We start from the raw sequence: 25,784 nt of genomic DNA, 5'->3' as shown, positions 1-25,784 counted from the left end.
GCCGCGGCGCGCGCTGAGCCGCTCCCGCCCCGCAGGGGGTTCTGGGAAATGTAGTCTTTCGGGCAGCGGGCGTGCCCCGCGCATGCGCGGTGGTGGCGCTGTGGCGGCAGCGTGCGGCGTGTGGCGGCCGTGCCGCGGGCGGAGCGGCCACCGACCCGCTCCTCGCTCGCGGCTGCACCGCTCTGCCAACCCCTCCCCGCCTCTTCGCCGCCGCGGACAAGGCTCGGCAGACTCCGCCGGGCGCCTTCAGGGCCGCCTAGAGGGGCGTGTTGGTGTGACCCTCCTCTCCCCGGGCCCTGCCAGAGATGTCTGGGGCGAAGGAGAAGAAGCGAGCCAAGAAGATGAGGAACCAGCCGGCCAGCGTCACCCTTCCGGCAGAGCCGGGGCCCTTCCCCGGCGGCGGGAGCAGAGCCTGCCCGAGCGCAGGTACGGCCGGGGTGGGTGGGCGCGGAGGAGATGTCTCTCCCGCGGCCGGCGAGGCGTGCCCGGTGTGGGAGCACCCCAGGGCTTCGTCCCCTGCCGTTCACTCCTTTAGCCTTGGTTTTGCGGCACATCTCGTTAATACGCGCTTCTCGGGATCATCTCTTTGGTTACATGACGAATCTGTTACCGCGTGCTGCAGTTTCTAGCCTTAAAATGAATTTGGATGCTACACCCCCATCCGGTGAGCTCCCTTCTCTTTCTGTCAGACTTGGGAGCCGCGGGAGGAGCCGGTTTAGCCCGCTTGCGTTGTGATAAATGCATGTGATAAATGCACGGCTTTTCCATCGATCAGCATGCCCAACCAATTTGCCTTTTGGTGGTTGTGGCTCCTGTATCTGTGGAATAGTATTGGCCAAAAGCAGCAAGGCGTGTTCCTGTAATTACAGTGTTGCTAGGTCGTTGCTGGAGCATTTGGCACACAGGTAACCTCTGCATCTGAAGACTGAAGGATCCTGTCAACCTGTATGCCAGAAGCTTTTTTTGTCTTTCTATTTTCACCTGTATCCTGTATGCTTCAGTTGGGCTTTGATTTCCACACCCCTCACTCCTTTATGTTTTTATTTTCTTACCTATATTTCTGTGAAAGAAAGCACACATAAGAGCAGGGCCTGATACTGTGAGGCCTTCAAAAGCTGACAAATTGCATCTTTGTGATTGAACAAAAAAATGCTGAAGTGTCACAGTGTATTTAGGTGACTGAAGAGTTTCTAAGCAGACAGAATGACATAGCAAATTATGGTCAGCCCTGGCTGAAGATTTTGGAATATCATTACAGGAGCACAGCCAGGTTAAACACATTTTTCTAACTTTATTTTCTAACTTTATTCTAAGATAACATGGTTATGTTTTTTCTGTCCTGTCGAATAGCATGCATTTTCATCAGTATAACATTTTTCTGCAGTGTATCTTAGTTTTATAGGCCTATTTTGTAGAAACAGGAAAGAAAATCTAAATGGGAGTTATAAAACTATGGATCTACATAGCACCTTAAATAATTTAATTTTTCTCTAGATTAAGTCAGTCGCTGCCTTTTGAAACACTTCTGTCTTTCGATTAAAATATTTAGTTCCTCCATTCTTGGGCAAATTTGATAGTGAAGTGGTGTGTTTGTGAGCTAAGTTAATTGCTATTCAGTTACCCTCCCACGATTGACTTAGGCTATAGTTCTACACAGGTTTGCTGGCATCAGCAGTCCCTCTTTCTCACCTTCACTGTCTGGACAGTGCTGCTCTCAGCCGTGTGTAGAACCCACATCAGGGAGTTACTCCGCATAAAACCTAACTTCTATTTCCACTCCGAATTATTTTTTCATCAGAATTACTGCAGTTCTCCATGATGTGTGATTGCATCAGGGCTGCAACAGTATTGCTGCTGAATATAAAACTTCATGATATTTGAAATGGAAAAAGAAGGTTCTTTGCCATCTTAAGTTCGTATAAATTGATGCTGCTGGAGGTGAATCTGCTCTCGGCTGTTCCTCATGCCAATGGGACAATGGTATAGGCTTGTTTAAGAAGCTGATCAACCTGGAAACTGATGTTTTTAATCTCTTACCCCATTTCTTCTTATACACAGGTTGGTTTTCACTAGAGAAGCTCCCTGAACAGTATGGCTCCATGTTCCCTTGTCTTGATGCAGTGGGTGGGGTGGTGGGAATAGCTGTCCGGACCCTTTTCAGTCCAGTTGTCCAGCACAAAGTGCCTGAGAACTCTAGCTGAAGTTGTGCTAGAAATCCTAACCAAGATTTAACTGAATAGGTTGAATATAAACTTATTTTTAAATATGGACTTCAAGACCCTCTTAAACTTGAAGTACTGTTAGGTGCTTGTCACTCTTGAAAGGAATTTGTGTACCTTAAGAAGCTTACTGTAGACTTTTAGTTATTTAATTTCAATATTGATTTAAATGCCTCTACCAGAAAAGTAACTTATTGTACCAGCATACATCTATTATGCTTATCATATTTATTGCTGTAACAGAGAGATATGTGACACAAGAATATATTTGATTGAGGAGTCGGGGGGGAAATCAAGGAGCAAGGGGGAAAATATTAACTTTACTGGTTTGGTATTAAAACTCTGACTAGACAATAATCAAAATCGCTACTGATGTTATGTAGACCGATTTTTAGTCATGTCTTTTCTATTGGATGTGGTAGAGTATTGGAGGCAAAGTCTGGATTGGCTACCATTTTCAGACTGTGGAAAAGTTTCTTAATCTACTGCAGGCTTGCTGCAGGACAGTGCAAAATTTTTTTCTTCCTCTAAAAAAAAAAAAGATTTCTGATTTCTGATGGCTGTTTTACATACATACATATAGTAGGAGGAATGTGCAATGCAGTCTTATGAGGAAAGAGTTGCCAGTTACTCAAACTGCTTTGCATTTCCATTACCTTTCTTTATCTCTTAAACCCTCCAGGAGATGTTCTTTCTGAGCACCAGTATCAGCAGCAGAAATTTTTGAACCAGTCATCTGGGCCTTCTTACAGGAAAGACCAGTATTTTCCAAAAGGGCAAAACAGAGGAGAGAGAGGCAGGGGAAGAGGAGGATGGCAAGGAGGACGCCAGAGCATTTCTGAGGAAATGCCAAGATACATAACAGGTTTGTATATAGTAAAAAGGTCATAATTTGTGTGTCCAGCACAACTTGCTGGTGATTAAATTTGCTGTCTGTATTTATTTTTGTGCAAAAGCAAAATTTAAAACTGATGCTACATTCTTCTGTTTTTCCTAATTTTCTCAAGTGGTTGTGTACTGGAATGAATGGCCAGCTGTTGTTTAATGAGTCCTTTCAGACTTCTGAGCTGAAAAGTTGCACTTACTTATAATGAGGGATATGCATTTTGGTTTCTCTTTGCCAGCAAAAGGACTACTGATAGTCATTTGCTTTTAGTGTAGCCAGTGAAATTGGGTTTGTCAGTGATGTGAGTTAAAGACAACTTTCCGTCTAACAAAACGTTTATTTGAGAGAGCAGATTAGCTTTTCAGAATATGGTGGTGCTCTGATAATAGATGCAGTTCCATAAGCATAAAACGAGACCAACCTCTGGATTCTTACTTGATCATTTTAAACTAGTCTGTAATGCGATTACTGCTTCCTTTTTTCCATGGTAGTTTTTTTCATCTCTCTGAATTCTATCTGAAAAAAATCACTGCTTTAATAAAAAAGTATTTAATGCAAATAGGACATGTTGGTTATACCATAGCTTTCAGATTCATTCATGTGTAAGTATTTGCTTAACCATATCTGTAAGCTTCAAGGTGTCTAAAGAATCAAAATTTGTTCAGCATACGGTATTGACTTCTATCTCAAGAAGCCATTAGACTGATGTACTAGGAATACTCTGCTGGAATTCAGTCATGTATGTACAGTGTCCCCTTCTTTGATTTTTGCCATTTGTCATGCTCTGATGCGGTTCTTTTCATTCCAGTGTCTACTTTTGCTCAAGCTCGTGCTGCTGAGATCAGTGCCATGTTGAAAGCAGTTTCACAGAAGTCTTCAAACTCTCTGGTTTTCCAGACTCTTCCAAGGCACATGCGAAGGCGAGCAATGAGTCACAATATTAAACGCTTACCCAGGCGGCTCCAAGAGATTGCCAAGAAAGAGGTATAAGTGTGTTTTATGGTATTTGATAAACCATAGAGTGAGCGAGTACACAGGTTCTCAGGCTTTGACATGTGGCTTCAAAATGCAGGAATACCTCCATTCTAGATGGTAGCTCAGGTAAATCTCACTAACCACTTGGCTTTGTGATTATTGGACATCTTGAAAAGTTAGTAGAGTAGTGATGACTAAAAGGCCCACTGCAGTAAGGGTTGTTCAGGCAGTGCCTTGGTCCCAGGTGATCCAGGAGTCCTCAATAACACGTGTCTGCCTTGCACCCCACCACAGCTGTAGGCTGCGACCCTGATGGCCTCAAGCCAGCATGGCCCATTCATGACCAGCATGATGGTTCATGTGTTATAGCTCAAACATGGGAGGTATGCTGGAGTTGGCAAGCTGTGTGCAGCTGAAGACTTACTAATTGGCTGTTCCTGGTTGCTCCTGAAATTTGTGCTGTGGCAGTGTCTCAATGTTCATAGTCACAATCCGCCTGTGGAGTTACTTGCTCCATACCCACTGTGGCCTTCCTATGTGTTTTGTAAAAAAAGTATAAAAAAAATTGGATTCAGCAGGATTTTATTGTGAAATGATGTGTCTGGTGTTTGGCACTGATCACTTTATTGTCTTTATACGCTTCTTAAAGTGACCAAGTGAGTTTGCTTGGTAAGTTTTCTATGTATTAAGGTTGACTGATGAGCATATTTCTTGCATTCTTTTTTCCCTTGCATTGACTTTTTTTTTTTTCAGTTCTTTAGAGACCTTACCCACTCCACCCTGAGTAGATAATTGTTCGTGATTCAGAAATTGGATTTTGGTTTATCTATGGGTACCTTGATGCACTTGTGTGGATGGGACTTGTGCATAAATTTTCAAAGTCTTAGCCTCAAGAATTAGGGAGAGCTAACATCAGAATAAAGTCTAACCTAATGCTAGTGCTTCCTGTATCCTTATATATGTCAGCCTTTTTCTTCTACAGAAGTTTGTCCTTTTGAGATTTACCTCAATATCCTCTCTTTCAAAAACAGGCAGAGAAAGCTGTACATCAGAAAAAAGAACAGTCAAAGACTAAATGCCGCAAAGCTAGAAGGCGCCACATGAATTTGGTAGCAGAGTTTAATCGCAGGCAAAGAAAGAATATTTGGCTGGAAACACACATTTGGCATGCAAAGAGATTTCATATGGTAAAGAAATGGGGATACTGTTTAGGAAATAGCCCTACGGAGAAGTGCTACAGGGCTTGTTACCGAGCGATGACAAAACACTGCCTTCTTCAGGTACCACGTTTACGTCTGTTGTCTTTGTTATTTTACCAAGGTGAAGCAATCAACTGTTCAGTCGTAATGAATATTTCTGTCTCTTTGAAGTACTGTTGTGTCAGCTGTTAATAACTGCTAGGTATGAAACGGGTGATTTCCTAATAGTAATGAAGGGCTGCAAGTATCGGAGAGAATAATATGAACCTCTAGAAGAGTCTTATGGTAACTACAACTGAAATACTACATTGTCAGTCTTCTCAAGAGCTAAGAGATAAAGTGAATCCCTGCATCATCTTCCTGAGCAGGATGCTATTGAAGACAGGTGCTTTGTTCCATGTCGTTTTTTGGTCTGTTGGTTTGAGAGGCAGGTTGGCCCTCAAATGAGAAATGTTTGACAGATCTCCTATAACTAACAATTTTAAGTTCAAAAAACCCCCCAAAAATCTAATCTCTCTGACAGAAAATTTAGTGAATGAAAAATTACTACTTCAGTGTAAATTGTGAAGCTGTGTCTGGTACTTCGTTGCCAGGCTCATTTTCAAGAGTTACTCTCACTTTACCACTATCCTGTTGTTTCAGGATTTATCGTATTACTGTTGCTTGGAGTTGACTGGTAAAGAGAATGAGCTTCTGAAGCAACTCGCTCAACTATGTAGCATTGACACAGGTAAAACTTACATAGTTCAAAATAAAGTTGAGATTCTGAATAGACTAGGGGATGACCCATCCTTTTCCTTTTTTAATATCCTGCCAATCTCAATAGTAGTAACAGAGTTGATACCACATTATGATTTTTGGTTGAAAAACATAATTAAAATGTCTCATACTAGGACTAGATGTTCTTATTTTCAGTTGTTTATTGGTAAGCTAATTGTGGTGCAGTAATTGTGGTGTGGCATTAGCCCAGCAGCCGGATTGAATTTCAATTTTTTAATTTTTTTTAAGCAAGAGATGATTTTGTTTTTCAGTAAGTATCTTCTTTTTCAGGATTAACATTTGGAGAGGCTTGTTGCCTGTCTGGAAGATTTGAGGGTTCTGTGAATCTTTACCGAGCAGATCGCTATCCTGAGGATATGCTTGGTCCGGTTACATTCATTTGGAAACCCAGGGATGGGTCTGAAAACAGACAGTTGTGGATCTGGGTGCATCCAGCTCTTAAACAGGTTTTTTTTTTGTTTCTGTATGGTTGAACTCTGATTTCTTTATGCATTGTACATATTTAATGCTGAAGATACCTTCTGAAGAGTGTAGAAGAGCTGGATATAATACACGGCTTTAGGAATTAAAAGTTGGAAGATTGTTTCTGTTCTAACAGTATTTATATTCTGTAGCCAGTTTTTATAAAGCTTGTACAAAAGCCTCTGAGGGTTTTTTTTTTAGTGTTTGAGCTTGTTAAAAGTTTTCTGGTGCTACTTGATTTGGAATACATTTGCAATATGATGTTGCTTGATTCATATCCTTCCCACTGGCACCCCCAACAGGCTGAGTTTAGTCTCATCACAGAAAATCATAATCTTATATATGATACTTATGAACTTTGAAAAAACAAAAATAAAAAAGGTAAAATTTTGTGCACTGGCAATTTTTCTTAGATTGAGAATAAATTCTTAGCAACATTCATTATTACTTTCAGCTCTTGGTAGCAAAACCTGGACTTCAGCAGAATGAAATTTATTCCCTTAAATCCATATAGGAAAATAGTAGAGTGTAATTCTTAAAACTCTTCTTAAGCTTTGCAATGCACAGCTTACCATCCTAACCCAAACTTTTCATTTTTCTTAAGGACATACTGGGAGAGTTAAAAGCAATTTTTCAGTGTTCAGAGCCTGAAGAAATCTGTATTCCTGAGCCTGTTACAACATCAGTTCAAGAGGAAAAACAAATGGATGTTGTTCTGAGCCTTGGCAGGAAAAGAAAGGAGGAGGATAAAGAAGGAGAAAAAGCTGTGCCAGTGAAAAAAATAATTGGTGATGGCACTAGAGATCCATTCCAGTCCTACACTTGGATTTCGCAGACTACTGGTGTTGCGATCAGGTTTGTTCATAGTAGAAGTTAGAAACTGTGACCCATAACCTTTTAATATAGCTGAATTCTGGCTTAACAGTACTGAGGGAAAAATTGTGTGTTGTCTAGTTGTACATTCACTTGAAATTTTCCTCTGTTTCAGTGATAAAAGCATGGAGATTCTCAGATATCGGCTCATTGGCCCATTATCACACTCCGTCCTTACAGAGACCTTGAAAGCTGCTTCTCTCCAAACAGTAAGAAAATCGGCCATTTAGATGTTACTGTAATTTAGATAAGGTTTCTAGAATGTGCAAGCTTGGTTTTGCTAGAATCATAAACTATCTAGTCTTACTTTATTGTAAAGGCTAACCTATGTATTTCTACTCTTAGCTTCTCTAGATCGAGCCTTTTGACTAACGCTGATCTCATGAAGAACTCCTATATAGATTTTTAAGTGGGGGTAGGAAGAAAATAGAAGCAATGGTTCTGTTGAGCAGACCATGTAGTTTCTGCTGTAGTGATGTATTCTGCTGAGAGGTCCAGAATAATTCATATTCTCTTTGACAAACCATAGGTCATGTTTCTCAAGCTAAAGAGCAAGAGATATAAGGTATAGAAAATGTTTGTGTTTTCAATCAAATATGCAATTTCACCAGGATTTAGTATTTTGTTCATTTCTTGTCACATAGTATCACCGCGGTTTTAATGGGGCTTTTTGTTTCTTGCAGCAAACATGATGAGGCTATGAAATCTCTGGCTTTCTGTAAGAAATAATTTAACAACAGAATTAGGAAGCATTGTGGATTGCTTTGTTTATTTTTGGAACACAGGTTAAACTGAGCATCTTATTGGGGATTACTGTAAAGTGAAGTATAGGAATAGGCTGCATCAAGAAAAAATGATTTTGGATTGAAACTTGCAGAGGAAGAAAGCAACGATAGTGGTAAAGGCAAACTGAGAGAATTCATACTGATAGAAAATACTGAATAATCACTTGACTTTAATTAGATGTGTTGTTTTCCAGGAAATGGCAGATCCAGAGACAGAACTGAATAGCTGGTGGGTAGAAAACTGCAAGGACTCTGAAAAAGTATCTCTTCATCAGTGTCAAAGTGCTATCTTTGAGCTGTTAGAAGGTATTTGGGCATGTGGGTGCTATGGGAGGATGGGGAAACTCTTAAACTCTGGTGGTCAAAACTGTCATGTCAAGTGGACATCAGATTGGAAATGCTTATTTTTTTTCTTGATCAAGAGAGTGATACCATTGAGCAGGTGCATAGGTTAATTAGTGTGGCATGTCAAAGATTTGAGACATGTTACATTAAGTTTTCTTAAAGGAATTTTAATCTGCTGTGTAATCCAAACTTTTAATAGATAAACTTAATGGATAAAACTTAATAGATAAATAGATACTAGAATCTTGTTGCTTCGTGAATTTAAATTTGAGATTGCTGATGGGATATAGTCTGATGTATACTCTCACTCTCCCCATACACACCAAGTTAAGGCAGTAAGTTGTATAATACCTCCACAGATAAAATGGTAGGCTCCTATCCAAAGTGAAAGTATTATACCTTGCTTTGTATGTTTTGTTTCTAATGAACAGTTGTATATTTGACTGAGTTGTAAAGTATCATAAAGTTAATATCTCCTCACTTTCTAGCACTGAAGCAGGTAAGGAACTGCCTTTGGTGGATCTCGTACTATAAACTCGAGCTATCCAATGTAGTTAAGCAGAGATGAGGTAAAACTTAAAAAAACCCCATTTTGAATTTTCTTTAGCTGGAAGATACTTGTAAAACAAAGGTTGGTTTTTCTTTAAGAGATGTGCCAAATGCAAAGGATAAATTGAGTCTGTAAGTTGTGTGAGAGTGATCTCATTTCTATGTTAAAGCATAAATAATTGCAAAGTAAGTCTTACACTGCTATTGTTGTCTTGTTATTAGACATTTAACAAGCATTGGTGAATTTAAAAAGCGTGTTAAATTGAGTGAGTACTCTGTATTGCTTCTCTGGCTTAGAGTGGTGTCACATCCCTGCAGGTGAAAATGCACAAAATACTAGTGCAGAAAAAGATCAGAACTTAATTGGTGGTTTCATGGCAATGTTCATCTGTGTATTTTTAAAGGGATAAGTTCACCATCAGAACTGCCACCAGGAACAATACTGGGCCTCACTGTTGGAGATCCTCGAGTCAATATGCCAAAAAAGAAGACAAAAGCTGTACCAGACTTTGAAAAATACCAAGGTAAAATACCTTGCTTATGTTATGCGCATAGTGGAACTGCCAAAGGCAAGAGGTGCAGTTTCTCTATATACTTCATTGATTGTCATCTTCTACTGATTGTCTCTTGCTGCTTTCCTCTAACATTTGATTTCAGAATGTTTCCTTCCCCTTTCCACAGCCCCTGGCTGAACAGAAACAGCTTGAAAGTTGCATAGGTTTTAGAATAGCAATTGTGAGGGAGGGATATGCACCAAAGCTGGTCTTGTGCTCAGTGGAAGCCTCTGTCTGACCATACAGATGATCCAGGTTCGAATCCTGGCAAGGCCAACCAGGTGCTAAAAGCTGCTTAGTAAGTTTCTGTTTGGTATTTAGTCTTCCTGATGCTGTTTATCTCTCCAGAATATATCTGCTGTTTCTGGTTTATAGTCCTACAATGATGAAAGTTGCAATTCTACTGGGGAAAACAAAAAAAAGCCATTGCAAGATTAGCATTTCAAATGGCCAAGATGCTGGTTATGTTAAAAAATGAAAGATGCAGGCGTGACTTCTGGAACTTTAATTTCCATACTGACTTACACAATATTCCAGTGCAAAATTCAAATTCAGTTGGATGTTAATGTCCTTGAAAAATGTGCAAGAACATATACCGTGGGGTTTGTGTACAGTGCTGTGTAAGCATTTCCTGTTAGGTTGACTGGACACAGACTGCCTCATATAAAAGGAGAAACATAGTAGCCAGTTAGCAAGCAGTAGGAAATAGGACAAGCTGAAGGTTTGAGAGACTTGAAAATACTTAATTTCCTTGGTAGTGTGTTTGCAGGACACTAAAATAATCTAGCTTTTCCTTTCACTTAAGTCAGGTTGAACACCTGTTTCTGTCTTTTAGTTCTCTGGACAGCTCTGTCATTTGGAATTTCTTATATCCTCCTATTCTACCCTCTGTATCTAGAACAGCCTTTATCCTGTTTATAGTTCTGCTCAGCTAACTTTCTCATCATTAATGTTCCCATTGGAAATGCTGCAGCATACATGACCTCTGCTTCGCTTCCTTCCTGCTGAGAAGTAAGGTGAGCTATATAGCACTTGTTTACAGATACTGGTTTGAGTTGGTAGCGGAGTTGGCACCTACAAGAAGCAGTTCGTCTCCTTTCATTCTCTTTGTCATGTCTGCGAAGATATGTTCAAGAAGGCAAGATCAGCAGAAGGCTTCTAGGCATTGGAAATGTCTCATAGTAGTTTCTCTCCCACTATCAGAGCTGGTTGTCCCTCAGGAAGCAGATCCATGGTAAAGAGGTAGTGATGTAAGATGGCCACCTTCAAGATCTTTCTACTTGGGGTTATCCTTTGCTTGAAAAAAATCTTCTAAATCACAAACATTCAGAAAAGCTGGTGGTGTTTTCTGGTTTCTTTCTGAGTGGTTTGTTTTTGTTTCATCATGAACTTAAAACTGCATCTGTCCTCTCTGATATGTGTTCAGGAGAAGGAAGAAGGTCCTTGTTCAGCTAGCAAGGAAAGGTAAACTGCATGATACCTTCTAATTATGGTTGTTACACACTACTATATAAGTTGAGTAGGCAGAAGGATGAAAGAAGACAGACAATACAGCTGTCTTCTAGTAGAAAATCAAAAGGACATCATAGTAGGGGAGTAGACAAGGAGAGGAGGCAGGCCTCATACAAGAAGCAGTTAAGGAGAGAATAGGAGGGACTGATGGTTCAGCAGGGAAAGTGGCTGCTCAGTGACTTCCTAATGTTGTGTGGGAAGAGTTACAGGATCATTCACAATCTCCTGCATACTTACTACATGTGCAGTGGGGAAATCCTATGGCATGGCAGTTCATCTCTCCTGTGTGAGAAGCTCAAGACTGAGGCTAACTGCCACTCTCCTGTCTCCCTCATAAAGTATTCCTAGGTGTTAGTTGGAAAGAGAGGCTATTGTTACTCTCCAAAGACTGCTGATCCTAACCTCATGTCATAGTTGAGTATGACAGCTGTTATCTCTGCCTTAATGGGCCTCCTTGTTCAAGTAAAAGCAGAGAAGTGACTTTTTTAAATACTCCCCCAGGGCCCTGTTGCTAGCCACCCTTGGAGTGAGATTACTGAAATATCCAGCAAGAATTTAATCAAAAGCAACATATTTCTGAAGATTATTCTGGTTTGATTTAGCATTTTTGCTAGCATTTTTCCAATCAGTTCTGTCACCTCATTTTACTAGTTCCTTTGCCAAGAGTGACCCAGGAATGGAGACCATCCTCTTCTTCAAATTATTGAAGGGCAATTTGTTTAAGCAAAAAAGGAAGGAATTTAATCATGGCACATAGCATACATCACTACAGCAATAGTATTACTAACACTTCCACAGTAATCCCACTCTAAAGAAAGGCAGACTTCTCTAAGATCTGTAATTCATTTGGATGGTATTGATTTGGCCCTTCTGTAGGAATAAATCTTTTTATGAGCCTTAGAACTACATAAACTTTCTGAGCCTTGGTTTTGATGTAACTTTACTTAGATGTGGTAATAATTGTGAGCTGATCCTTATATAAGAAATTTTAGTGATCACTCATTTGCCTTAGTGATGTTTCATGTTGATTGACTAATAAAATGGATCCCTTGCTGTATGCTGTGCTTTTTTCCCCTTTTTGCTTCCTGGACATTCAAATGCTATTATGATTAGTATTAGTAAGACTAAAATGGCACCGCATATGTTAGCAGATTCTGTATGTGCTTTAGCCTCTCTTCTTCTTTAATGTTGTTTAAGAGCTAACTGATTTTCTTAGGAAATCTTTACTAATTTAAAGATGCATTGTTTGTCAAGTGAGTGAGTAGTTTAGCGATCATCTTTGCTTGTGGGTTGTCATACATGCAGTCTATGAACTGATACACATCTGTCATTTTCCCCTATCTCCCCCCGCCTTTTCAGTTACTCACACTCCTGAATGCATGTGTATGTGTGCAAGCTGTGAGTTACAGACACGTGCTGATGGGATTTAATCAAGGAACTGTCCTCATTTCTTCAGGCTGGGGGAAAGAAAGTTTGTGAATAAATCACTTTTCACTGCCTTCTTAGCAGGTTTATGCCTTCTGGAAGTCAAGACTCCTGGTAAGCAGTCAGTGCTTACATGACTGCAAATTAGTGCTGTTCTTTTCTCCATTTTAAAGTACACTTCTGACATTTTGATATGCTTTTATTGTCTTCTCTTGGAGAATGCAAATTCCACTGCCTTAAATACTGCTCAAGATGGAGTATGGTGGAGCTTTTAAACAGTCGGTAAATGAGATGCATAGAAGGAGAATGCATCATGAAAGATAAGTGAGGTAAAGTTTTTTCTGCAGACACACAGCCTGAGTCCTTGCTTGCAAATACACCTCTTGCAGAGGTTTAGGTATCTGGCATCAGTTGTCCTGCTACTATGCACCCCTATGTATATATGGCTCTGCAACTGCTCCCGAGCAGTGCTTATGTTTTTGCTTTTCCTGCTATTTCCTCATAGAGGGAAGGGAAAAATTCAAACAGAAGAAATCTTACTCTTAGGCCTGTCTTCTGCGACTGTTGAGATAACCAGCTACAGAAATCAGAACAACAGCTTGAAATGGAACAAAGCCTTCATCTCTCTGCCTGTCTAAGCACCAACCAGTGACACCAGCAGAAGTAAATACTATGCTGATTGTCACTGAGCTTTGTGTGCTTAGTAACGCAACTCCCTATTTCCTACACTTATTCATCAGTAGGTTATTTCCCTACTGCTATTTCCCTACAGCAATCTTAAAATGTGGACTGAAGAAAACAGGAAAGAGGTAAGAAATAAGAGAACTGGTGTGAGGATTTGGAATTATGATCTGCATTATAGTGTGCTTGGTAGAGAGATTAAATTCTCCAATTTCAAAGGGGATTGAGGAGAAAGAACGTATTAAGAGAAGGGTATTTTAGAGTAGTGAGGAGGATATTAGATGGACTGTGGTGGTGGAAGGAGGCTGACTTAAAAGAGCTTTCTAAAGTGGAAAAAAATTTGTGCCATTATAGAATATAGGAATTGTAAAGAACTCCAAGAATATGACAAGGGTTGACTGCCTGAACTGTTGTAATAGAAAGAAGTAGTTAAAGGGGAAAACAAAAAAGCAGAGAAAGTTACAGTGGATCATTTACAGTTGAAGAAATTAGAACATGTTTAAATAATTTAACATAAAGAGATTCTGGTGTTCACAAAGGCTTTCTGTAGAGAAAATGAAAAAGTCACCTTATATTAGCTATAAGTCTGTAATTTTCCCCCTTGGATACCTGTCAGAGTCCAGAAGGAATTCCCCAGCATCACTGCACACTGTTTTGTTGCTGTCTTCTTTTCCTTCCTTTGAGGCATTGATATTTGCTGTATCTTCAGACAGAATGTGCCTTCCCTCTAGGAGTGTCGAGCTGTTGTAGGTTCTTGCTCAGGTTCCTGTCCTTAATTTTTGGTCTGAGAAGAAATTCTTACTCTTGGCTTCATTGGCAGGGAATTGGCAAGGATTTTGTTTTTAGTTGTATTGTTCTTAATTTGAAGGAATGTCACCCACCCCAATCTGATAATTTCTTTAGTATTTCTTCCTCTCATGTAAATGTAACTCGTAAGCAAGAATGCATAGCAAGTATTAGCTTAATAATACTATCAAACTGTCAGTAGTGCTGCCATATTTACTTTTTCTTTTGAAGGATTTTGCAACTCCTAGTAATGGGGACATATGAAAGATTATAGATCTTAAATAAGCATTGCAATTATGTTTGGCAGTACCTATTGTATTGAGAGTGCTCAGTGTCTTTGTCAGCATTAACTGGAAAGATCAGCTGAATCTTCTTTCGAAAGACTAACAAGTGATGTTAAAAACCAAAACAAACCCCAACACATAGGTAAGACCTTGTAGGTGACAAAATAAGCAGCAGTCCCTGTAAGTTTTAATCACAGAACTATGAATAGGTTTTGTTGTATTGTTTATTGGTAAGAATTACTTAAAATATGGATCAGCATGCATTACATACTGTATACTGAAGGCTTTTGATCCATAGATCCCTAAATGACGGTATACATTCTCTCTGCTTTAGTTAGATTGTGAAGCTGAAGAAGAGATTGTTTGAAGTATTAAATAACCTATCAGTTTTAAAGTTAAAAGTGCTATCTGTCTTCAGTAACGCACACAGCTGTTGGTCTGCATTGACATAAACAAAGAATAATCCCTTCCTTGAAGTGCAGAGCCTGAAAAGATCCAGAGTGGGAAGCTAGTGCTAAATAAGTAGTTTCATACTAGTCATATCCATAAAAATATTTCCTGTATGGACATTTCTTAAAGGTTGCTTCTCTTATAAGTTTACTTAGGTGGACATATTTCAGGCTTTGCAGTGTTGCTCTTTCTGATTTTCAGCAAACCTGTTAAGCTTCACACTCTGCCTGAAAGGTCAAATTCTAGAATATTAAAGGTGGCAAGATGAAGGTGTAACTTACATTACCAAAGATTATGTCATTTGTAATAAGAAATGCCAATAAGGGAATTCTAGGTTAATGCTTCTAACAACTGTTTATTCATATTTTGTATTTGGAAAAACATACGATAGTAAGATAGTCCAGAAGCAGTAATGCTTGTTAAGCGTTTAATAGTCTGTTTCCTTAGTTGTCTGCTCATTGTACTTATGATAGTGAAGTGGTTTTGGTAATTTGATACTTAAGCCACAAAAATTGTTTGAATTTTGTTTGAAGGTTCTCTTCTTTTGTAGATAATGATAAAGTTAGGCAGCTGTACCTGGAGGGTGTTCCTGTAGACTGTGCTCACAGCTTTATCTGGGACCAGGACATCTGTAAGAACGTCACTGAAAATAAAATCTCAGAGCAGGTAACTAAGAAGGTGGATTGCCATGGAGAAAATGACTAATGGTCCATGGAGTCCATAGAGTGAGACTCTTGAAACTTGTATAAATCCAAGAGCTGTAGTTCCCTAATGTCATAGTATCCAGCTGCTGTGTTGAAGTGTTTGTTCAGTAGTCTGTGTAATGTTCTTGCACACCCACTCTTTCTGATTCAGTTAAAAGAAAGGGTTGTCTACAGGACTAAATAGTTTTAGATTTATTTATCAGAAGGGTCTGAATTGGATTTTCCTGCATCACCTTGACTCATGTGCAGCAGATAAACAGGATGAAGTGGCACAGAGTCTCTGGCCATTCGCTCCTCAGTCATAGCCAGGATGATTCTCTTGACGAATGAATCGCAGAAGTTGGGAGGAAATAAATCCCTCTGGTTCTGAACTGCACCGCACTATGTTGTGGGCATTCTGGACAATAACCTGTGATTTGCAGAGAGCTTTAAATATGCTGTTACTGGTTTGAAATCTCCTATCTTGACATTTCCTTTGACAATGGAGGAGCAACCCATAAAATGCATGGGTAAAAAGGTGATTTAGTCACAAGAGGTGATAAATTTTTGGCACCTTTGTTATCTAAAGACGTAATATTTGTATGGCAAAAGCATCTCTCTAAATCTCTTTATAAAAATCAGTCTTGTGCTCTTTCAAACTGGCTGACGTAGTGTAAAAAAAGCAGAGTGCTTACAAAATACTATACTAGTACATAACAGTTATCAGCACAATCTTTGTATATGACAGTGTTCTTCATGCTGGCATGAAATGCAGTGGTTACCTTATAAACCAGCTGTTGCAGAAGAGACATTTAAAGAAGCAGTCTGGTCTTTTTTTTTTTTTTTTTTTTATAAGTGCCTTCTTACTGTGGTACAATAAAATATAACAACTGGTGATTGACAATGCCTTGGTGCCAGCATGCTTTATGTGAAGCTGTTTCAAGACCAAATGTTCTTTCCATCTCCCTGGATGTAGTTCACATTTGCTCCACATACTGACAGACTGTCTGAAAGCACCTGTTCAGTCTAGTCTTGTGCACAAATCTGTAAATACCAAGTTGAAATACTTGTTTGTCCTTCTGCATCTGTCCTGTGCATTTTTGCTCTGAGTTTCAGTACCTGCTCTCCATCAAGGTCTATGGAAATAAGAAGGGGAGAAAAAGAGTGCTTAATACTTTTTTCTAAAATCATTTTTTTATGCTTTGATGAAGGTCAGTTCAAATATGTAGCATATTACTAGTATATTTTTCATACTTACAAGCTTACCTCCTCTCTATATCTTAGAAGGGTATATGGAAGAGGCCAAAATGATTACTAACTTCTAGGAAATGTCTCCTCCTTCTCAGGATTTAAACCATATGAGAGCTCAGTTACTGGTACCTGGATCACACCTTGATTTGGGTCCTTGTGAATCTAAGATTCCCATACTGTTGGTGCAGCAGCCAGGGAAAATGGCTGGAGAAGATCGACCAGGATGGGGGAGTGGCTGGGATATCTATCTCCCAAAGGGCTGGGGCATGGCTTTCTGGATTCCTTTCGTAAGTGACTTTGATTACAACTTGTAAGTAAATATGAGAAATTACATAGTTTGGTTCAAAGTAATTGATTTTAGAGAGTATATTTTGCATTGCGTAACCAATTAACGAATCAAAATCCCACTTTAAGAAAGGGTGTATGAACTAGTTGATGACAGAGGCTTGGTAAAATAAACAATAGTTTTCCATATATTCTGTTTGGTATACCTGTGCCCATGTGGCAGTCTAAAGCAGAAAATCAGAATGGGGAGTAAGGAGAGAAGGTTGCTATAGCTGTTTGATTTTGTGTTTCTACAGGCGTATGTCTCTAAAGAGAAATTGTCTGGTACCTGCTGCTAATTTATTTCCAGTTTGGCTATCTCCACCACTCTGTCAACAACTTGGTTGCCTCTGATTTGTGTGAGAGCTTGAAACACAAAGTTTGAGTTAAGCTTGAATATACTCCTCTGATGCTGTTTGGAGCATCCTGCTTTGAATGTTTGGATGGAAGTTCTAATGTCTTTCTGCAGTTAAATTTATGCTTTTAAATGTGCAGAGGATCAATAGCAGTGATACCTGTTGTACAGTTAAAAGAAATTGGGCAGTGCCTGTGTCAAAGTAATATGACATTTGTGGCAACGTACAAGATCAGAACCTATGAAATTCTCTTTGGTTTTGTTGATAGTTTTTCAGAATTAAAGAGTGTGACTAACATTTCTGTTGAAATTGGCATCTAGAACTGTGAAGACTATAATTAAGTTTATTTTTTTTAAAGCTAAAGTGACAGACTTTCCATTTTCTAAGGCAGTAGCTTCTGGAGTATTAATGTTTTCTTTCAGTTAGGAACCTGGAATCAGTACAAACATTGCTTTTTTTGGTTTTGGTTTTTATAACAGATATACAGAGGTGTACGAGTCGGTGGCTTGCAAGAGGCTTTAAAGCATTCTGAGTACCAAAGAACACCTCACACTCCAAATGATTTCCCAGACTGCCAGGCAGGAATGCAGTTTGCCAAAGAACTGGAAACCAGTCTTCTTGAAAAATTCAAACGGTAATATTAACTTAAAAATTGATTGCAAGAATGAAATAATAATAACAAAAAAGAATACTACTTAAAATACTCCGTAATTATCTGTTGTCGTGTTCATTAAGACTTTATTGAGATCTGTCACTAGCATTTTAAATCCTAGTATTATGAAAAAAGAAACCTAGATATATTTAACACAAAAGCTCTGCAAAACAGGGCATATAAATTGACTAAAATCTTCTCTTCCCGGAGATATGCTCAGTTATAAGGCTGTAACAAGGCTGCATAACAATAAAATAAACAGAGCTATTTCAAGCTCCCTTAGCAGCAAATGAGGGAGGAGGTAGGAGAAGGCAAAGGCAGAATATCAAAGTATGTACAAAGTGTTAAACAGTAAAGTGAATGAAGAGGTATATTTCAGTGTCCACTTTTTAAATACCAGCTATTCTGAAGTTTGCCTTCATTTTCACTGCAATGAACACAGAACTCTTAACCACAAGTATGGAGTAGTTGGAAGTGTCCTCTGCACCAGCTGGTGTTGGTTTTCCTTCCAGCTAGGAGGGGGAAGTAGGAGAAGTTTAGAGGAAAAGGTGGTAGTGTGTACCCAGTGGATAGAAATATCCATTGTGGCTGAAAGGATATGGTGGTCAGAAATACAGCAGTGTTGCCTCAAAGCATAACTTTCAAATTCTTGTTCCATGAGATTACAGAGAGAAAGCACAATTAACTTTCTGTTCTAAATACTTGGTTTTGAAAACACAAAACATCATTGGACCAGCAGGATAAACAGCCTTTTGAAGTGCTAGGGACTGAATAAGAGCCCAGGAAACAAATATTCTTACATACTTGGTTTATCATTTAGACGTCCACCTGCAAAAAGGCCAAATTATGTCAAGCTGGGTACTCTGTCTCCTTTCATCATTCCTTGGGGGCAGCTGACAAAGAACTGGGAAAGAAGAATGAAAGCATCAGGAGAATTTGTACATCCTTCTTCCCCACACCCTGAGCACTGCGCAACTGAAGGGCATAGCTTTTGTGACCCCGAAGCAGAAGTGATGAAAGAAGCTTCCCCTGAGACCGGTGAAGTAGAGGAGACCGTGGAAATAAGCTCTGAAGGTGCCCTGAAGACAGAGGATGTTACAGGCACCCAAGAGGTCGGTGAGAGAGATGAAACTATGGCAAGAAGTGACTTTATTGTTCTCAGGTATGTCAAAATGATGCACGTGTGTGACGTAGTATTATTTTATGGGGAATTATTGAATTGGAGAAAAGATCAACTCAGCCTCAGTTATTAAGATGAGAGAATTATTTGATCCAAATACAGTGAGGAGATTAAGTAGTTTCATTGTGGATCAGAATTTGCAGTTGAGTAGAAGTCCTTTTCTGGCTTTTCCCCAGCAAACTTGGTGACTAGATGAAGTAAATTTCTTAAATTATCTTAAATTTAGCACTTGAGTTTAATGTGTTCTTGGAGTTGGCATAATCTGTCTTTCTTCCTGGGGGTTGGAGCTTTTAGAAGCTCATGTTTGTGATTTTGAAACTTGCTGTGTAAATCAGCTTGCATTTGCTTTTCTAATACATCATCACAGGTGGTTTTTGCACTACTTAATAAGGTCTATAAAGAAAACAGAATCTCCTGCATTCCAATGCAACGCATGAGGGCAGCAACAGTGTTTGGAAAATGCCTGAATGCAGCTCTTTCCTTTTTGTTTAGTTATCAGGGGAAGAAAACATTGGCAGTTCTGGACTGCATTAATACCACTAAAGGTTTTAGAGCATTTGTGATTTAGCAAGTTTTTGGGGTTTTAACAAGTAATGTCTCCTGAAGAAATACCTTCACACAGGAATTCTGCTCTCCCGTGTTTTTGTCTGCTAAGAGAGATACAAATACTAGCTTGGAAAGTTACAGAAAGCCCCATGGCTGTTTTTTAATCATGCACTTGCATCTATGTGGGGCACTGTGTTTCTGTTGTACTACTTGTTAATAACTATCCTTGATGGTCTTAAAAATTTTTAATAGGAGTGAAAAACTGCTAATGCAGTTATCAGCCTGGTGCTATCCCACTGCTGGAAAAGATCGGCGAATCCGCCTTGTGTCTCGACTAGGACAGAAGGAAATGACTGAAGATGTCTTTTTGCCAATCTTGATGAGCTATCCAAGGGCTCTTGTGTGGGTCAACTTGTCTCTCTTGAGAAAAGGGAATCCTGAATTACATGCCATGATTTGCATCCCAACAGAAGATGACTTGCTGCATCTAAGCAAAGACAAACTCTTCTGTGGTCCTCAAGAACCCAAACATCGTGATATATTCAAGCACAAGATACAGAAATTAAAAGAGGAGAAGAAGAAGAAGAAAAAGGATAACACAAAGGCTCTAGAAGGTGACCCTCCAAGTGTTCCAGAACAGGAAACAACTGAGGAGCATGAAGACCTCATTCTTGGTCTGTGGTCAGATGCTCTCCCAGATGTTACTTCCCACTGCTCCAGAACTCTCTTGGGATATGTTACTCGAGGGGATTTTTCATTGGCTGCAGGCTGTGGAGAAGCCCTGGGTTTTGTTAGCTTGACAGGGTTAGTTTATATGTTGCACAAGCAGCCAGCAGATAAAAAAGGGCTTGTTTTGTTAAGAACTCCAGCATCTTTACAGTACAGATTTGCAAGACTTACTATTGAGGTTTAAGTATTATTGCAATGCAGTAGAATGCCAAAAGTACCAAAGAACGTCTGTTTTGTCTTCTGTGGCCTTTCTGCTATGTCTCAACTTTGAGGTGATTCTGAGCCCCAACAATGTCTTGAGGATTATGAAATAATTAAAATCTTTTTAACATTATTAATGAAAACAACTAATGCATAAACAGACTTAGTATTACTTTGATATCTGCATTGCTAAGGATTTTTAACAGTAACAGATCCATTATCATGATCTTCTTTATCTCTAAAGAAGTGTATTGTTCATTTGCCATCTCAGAGCAGCAGATACTATAACAATACACAGAAAATCATTCTTCTCCTTTTAGAAATCTTCTGGTCAGGTGGACTGGAACTTTCCAGTGCACTTTCACATGTAACTGCATGCAGCCTGGACCCAGTGTGTATAGCCAATGGCTTTTCCCAATTCCTTGTGTCTGAATACATGTGGCTGCAGTGGAACAGAGCTGCATAGCACAGAAAGCAGAAGGGTACTTACTGTGGTGGAAAAGCTTTATGCTTAAATAAAATGCAAATTAAATATAGCCCAGCTATATAATCTTGAATTATAGCAACTGGCACTCTTAAATAGGAAAGTGTGTCGGTCTCTCTAGTCTGAGAGAAAAAAACTATTCCTGAAAGTTACTGAGCTTTCAAATGCAAATTGCTGTTGGTGGGTCAGCATACATTTTCTGTTAATAAAAGGGAGATATTTTGGTTCCTTAAAAAATGGTATTATTTTTGTATGGAATGTGCTAGGATTGAAGGCTTCTTAATGTTACAGTATGGTTTATGAATGTTGTTTAAACAGTCATAAAACTTGTATGCAGAAGGGGTGAGGGGAAGATGATGTTTGATTTGACTGGGGTGGTGTGGGTTGGTTTGATTTGGTTTGGTGTTTTTCGTTGGGATTTTTTAGTGATTGATAGCCTTAAGCTTCCAGCCATTCTTGAGTTGTGCAGCTTGAAAATGAGTTTACAATAATACACTAGTTTAGTAGCAGCATGATACAAATATATGCCAGTTGGTAAAATTACCCTGAAATGATCATGTACCAATAAAAATGTAATTATTCTTGATTGAGGAATCTACTGACTAGGCTTGATTCTTTAAGAAATTAAGTATGAATCAGCTAACAACTTTGTCTGGATATTGGTCTGCAAATGAATTCCCTCATTCACAGTTTTCTTTGAAAAAATCCTAGGTGAATAGACTAATGTTGGCTGGAGTTATTTGTTGGAGAAAGGATTCAGAGTACCTTGCCCCCAATTATTAAAATTTAGGGCCAGTGTTCGATTAAATATGGTACACACATGGGGAAGGGGGGAGAACCACTCTGATCACAAGGGAAGTATTGAAGTGGGGATGGATTTATTTTTTTAGTCTCCAGAAGACCGATTTAAGAATTGTGCACTGGTGGGATGGAAAGATGCAGCCTCCAGCACAGCTTGGACTGCAGCTCCATGAGAAATCGCGCTGAATGGCTCCAGCATTGTTCACCTTCGATGCACCTGATAAAGCAATCATCATCGCAGAAAGGTCCTGAGAGGTATCTGCACAAAAGCCGGCAGATGGCCCCAGAGGAAAAAGCTTGGTGCTGCACAGGGTTGGGATTCACACGCTCGGCGCTGTGTGACTGCTGCAGCCTGTAGGTGTGTGAGAATAAGGAGCCCCTTAAACATTACAGCCTGGCTGCTCTGATCAAGTTCTCTCGTGGTAATAATCCTGGGTTTAATGAACCTTTTGAATTGTGAGCCCGATTGAAATATTTCTCGGATCAGAGTTTCCATAGCTGTATTTCATGGGAAGAAAGAAGGAGAGGTGATGTTTATATGGCTTTCTGCCGCTTCGCCTCCCTCATCTCCTTAGTAGATACATATTTTCTTGCCTCACTAGACCTGGCTCATATGTGGGAAAGAAAGAGGAGAAGCCCCCCACCCAAGCTATCATTTTTTTCTTTTCTGCTTGTAGACCTTTTGTTCACTGAATCTTTCCCAGGTTTTTAATTTTTTAAAAAACATCTGGAGCCTTTTTTCTTTTCCTCCTGTTGGTAATTTCTGCCAGGTTTTCATTTTGACACTTCCTGTTACTTTTCTTTGATTTCCATTCTCTATTTCTGATTTATGATCCTTGTCTCTGGTGAGCCAATGAACAGAAACTGGAATCCAAGTGCATCCTGTTCTGTATATCTTGTAATATTGTTACACAGTTGTTTTCCTTTAAGTCAATGATTTATGCCTTAAGACTTCACTCTCCTTGTAAAATGCATTGCACGCCTGATAAGCTAAAAATGCTCAAAGCTCTCAGCCAAAGTTTGTCAGAAAAATACTGTGACTTTATGTAGCTGCAAGGCAATTTTTATCTGTGGTTGCGATTTCCAGATTCTGAGCATCTCAAGAGTGACTTAGTCATAAAAACTGTGTCAACACCGGATAATCAAACTATGGATAATTAAACCTGTTATCTCTGCATCTGCTGGACAGCATGTCTGTGTTCATCATGTTGAATCAGGTGTAGTCTGTAGCACACGTCTGTTCTTGGGCTCTATCTTACTGCAGTTAACTATGTTGGTTAACTGCCCCAGAGTATCTGGGTCCGTTCCTGTGGGCTGTGGTACATGAGCATTTTGGGAATGCAGGAAGCTCTTGCCCGGTGAAAGAAGCTCTCACAAGCTTTCTGGCTCTCATGCTGTTCTCTAGAGAACTTTCTCAAAATGGATGCCAGTGTGAACCCGTAGCTCTTGTTCCTTGCTTGGCAAGAGCTTTTGGAACCTGAAATGAAGCACAGAAGGCAATTCTGGCGCTATCTGTAGCACTGTGGAGTTCTTGAATGCTAACACACTTCTACTGTAGCTCTTCCTGCGGCTCCCTCAAGCCAGCTGAGTAAGCGCTGTACTTGAGACTCACCTGGTGAAGTTTTTTCCCATCTTCAACCATGACTTGCATGGTAGTTGCCTGCTACGTTAAGGCAGACGCAGTGACTAACGGACCTACCAAGCTGAGGGGCTCGTTGCTCCAAGATAGGCACTCTTTACTATTGCAAACCCAGAAAATGAGGTTGCAGAAGAGGATGGTGATTACTCTGTGGAATGAGGTGAGGCGGGACCGTGGCCAGATTGTTGTATGTTTGTTAAAGGCATTCAGGGCAATCAGTTTGTTTAGCAGCCTGTAAGTAATGGAAGAAGTTACCTGGCAGAAAGGCAGCTGGGGTTGTTGAAACAAATCTGGGAAAAGAATTGGCAGGGTGACAGACCGCTCGATGGAGGTGGAAGCCTTGGGGGATCATGGCACATACAGACAGAGAGTTGTCAAATGCAGCATGACAGTTTTCTTTCAATACTCTAAAGCTGGAAGAGCCAAATATGTCGAACCTGATCTATTCACATGTCCATGTGAGGTAGGTAGTAGGAACAGAACTGAGGGGAGTAAGCTACCAAAAAGCAGGTTTCTGAAGCACTAAGACTGAGAAAAGCAATAGCGTTGTTTTAGTTTCCAAAAATACAACATGCAGACAACCCCCCACCCAAGGACCCAAAGTCAAATGCTTCTAAATGCTCTTCCCAAAGGCTGACAATCTAAATAGCACCCACAGTTTACCTCTTGCAAATTCAACTCAGCTGTACTAAAATTCTTTGTGAGCACAGGTCACATCAAATCCTTGCAAGAGCAAGTAAACTTGTACTGAACAATGAGAACTCTGGGAAAGGGCAGAGGAGATGGGCTGAAACCATTTTGTGGCGGCTTTGAAAGTCGGAGCCTGCTTGACCCTGGACAAAATAATGAGTTCAAGGTAGTTTGCAAAGTAGGTGGGGTGACAAAAGAACAGAATAGACAAAACACAGCTTTTATTTATTGCATTAGGTCTCTTCTTAAGTAATTCAGTGTCTGCTATAGCAGGAAAAATGCCTACACAGAATGATTTCTTTTAATTTTTTTAGACACTCCAAGATGTGCATAACATGTACCAGCATCAGCTTGGTTAACACGTTTCAGCTGTCTTTTCATCACGGGCTTACAGCAGTGCTGCTAATCTGACAGCCTTGCACAGCTAAGCCCAGTTCTTAAGAAATAGAAATCAAAAAGACATCCAGGACACAGCAAGAGCAAAGCAGGGAATGGAAAAGCAGTCTGAAGGAAGACAGCAGCTCAAATTTCATGATCCAAATCTGTGAGGATTTGCTGCAATTTCTAGAAAGGAGGGTGCAATTCAATATTTCATTTCATCTCAAGAAGATCAAATAGCCAGGATGAGAAAGGCTGTTCATTTCAGCTTGGTTCTTCTCTCAGCATCCTGCTGCTTAGCCCAGAAAATGTTTTATTTTAAAAAGAATACAGTGGTTGTGATGGATGGGAGAGCTCATGCTTCTGTAAGCCTGTGCGCCCATCAGGGCTCACTCTCACGCATCCCTTCTCTTAATTTCTGGTTATCTTCTTTTTTCACCTTGGGTAGCGTCAACCAAACTCAGACAGGCAAAACCTGAGATATTTAGAGCTTTATAGATTGAGTTTAAATGCCACCTCAGAAATAAGCCACCTCCTCCTCCCCACTTGAGGCACCCCAGTTGGTTTAACTGTGGCTCTAGTGATGAATCCAGTGTGTCTACACTTGTAATTAATTACAAATACCACACATGTACTTCTGAAAAATCTTACCCAGGTTGTACCAGCTGCCACCCAGGGCAGCTTCACTCCCAGGTGAAGCCAGTCAGTTGGAACGGGTTGTGTTGAGTGAGAAAGAGGGACTGCGCTCGTCACAGCCTGTTACTTTTCCTTAGCACTCCCAAAAATCCAGAGTACGTGCACAGAGGAACAACTCGTAAATCTGCAATTAAAAATACACTCTCCAGATTGACAGCTGCTGAACGCAGTGAGTTTTAATTTTTGATGTTTAAGATGCATGTGGAAGTGGTTTTGATAGAGGCTGGCAGGGATTAAAGGGTTAACGATAGATAATTTATTTTCCTGTAAGACATTTTGTCTTACAGGAATCAATTGCATCCAGGTTTTCTGAATATTTTTACAATGCAATAATTCTTGTAAATTAGTTGGCAAATATATCAAGGGGGTTCCAAATGAAGTCACAAACCATATGAAATTGGCTAAGAAC

The 25,784-nt window shown here is 39.8% G+C and overlaps 1 protein-coding gene across 1 annotated transcript; it reads left to right on the top strand.

Moving 5' to 3' along the window:
• The first annotated feature begins 83 nt into the window (after positions 1-83).
• Positions 84-22,032, top strand: POP1 (POP1 homolog, ribonuclease P/MRP subunit). Its single transcript, XM_030484278.1, has 15 exons — positions 84-426; positions 2,902-3,084; positions 3,914-4,089; positions 5,112-5,360; positions 5,922-6,009; positions 6,330-6,505; positions 7,126-7,376; positions 7,510-7,603; positions 8,374-8,485; positions 9,478-9,597; positions 15,316-15,431; positions 16,795-16,986; positions 17,859-18,013; positions 18,852-19,193; positions 20,010-22,032. The coding sequence occupies exons 1-15, from the start codon at positions 306-308 to the stop codon at positions 20,668-20,670; spliced, it is 3,036 nt and encodes a 1,011-aa protein (XP_030340138.1). The 5' UTR covers positions 84-305; the 3' UTR covers positions 20,671-22,032.
• The last annotated feature ends 3,752 nt before the right edge of the window (positions 22,033-25,784 follow it).

The sequence above is a fragment of the Strigops habroptila genome, chromosome 1, assembly GCF_004027225.2.
Source record: "Strigops habroptila isolate Jane chromosome 1, bStrHab1.2.pri, whole genome shotgun sequence".
Taxonomy (NCBI): Eukaryota; Metazoa; Chordata; class Aves; order Psittaciformes; family Psittacidae; genus Strigops; species Strigops habroptila.
This window is presented reverse-complemented; position numbering and strand designations above follow the sequence as displayed.

Bases quoted from the DNA above. Each gene is read 5' to 3' on its own strand.
- POP1 (XM_030484278.1), top strand. From the start codon at position 306: ATGTCTGGGGCGAAGGAGAAGAAGCGAGCCAAGAAGATGAGGAACCAG. The intron at 3,085-3,913 runs GTTTGTATATAG...TTTTCATTCCAG, and splicing joins AATGCCAAGATACATAACAG to TGTCTACTTTTGCTCAAGCT. The intron at 15,432-16,794 runs GTAACTAAGAAG...CCTCCTTCTCAG, and splicing joins AAAATAAAATCTCAGAGCAG to GATTTAAACCATATGAGAGC.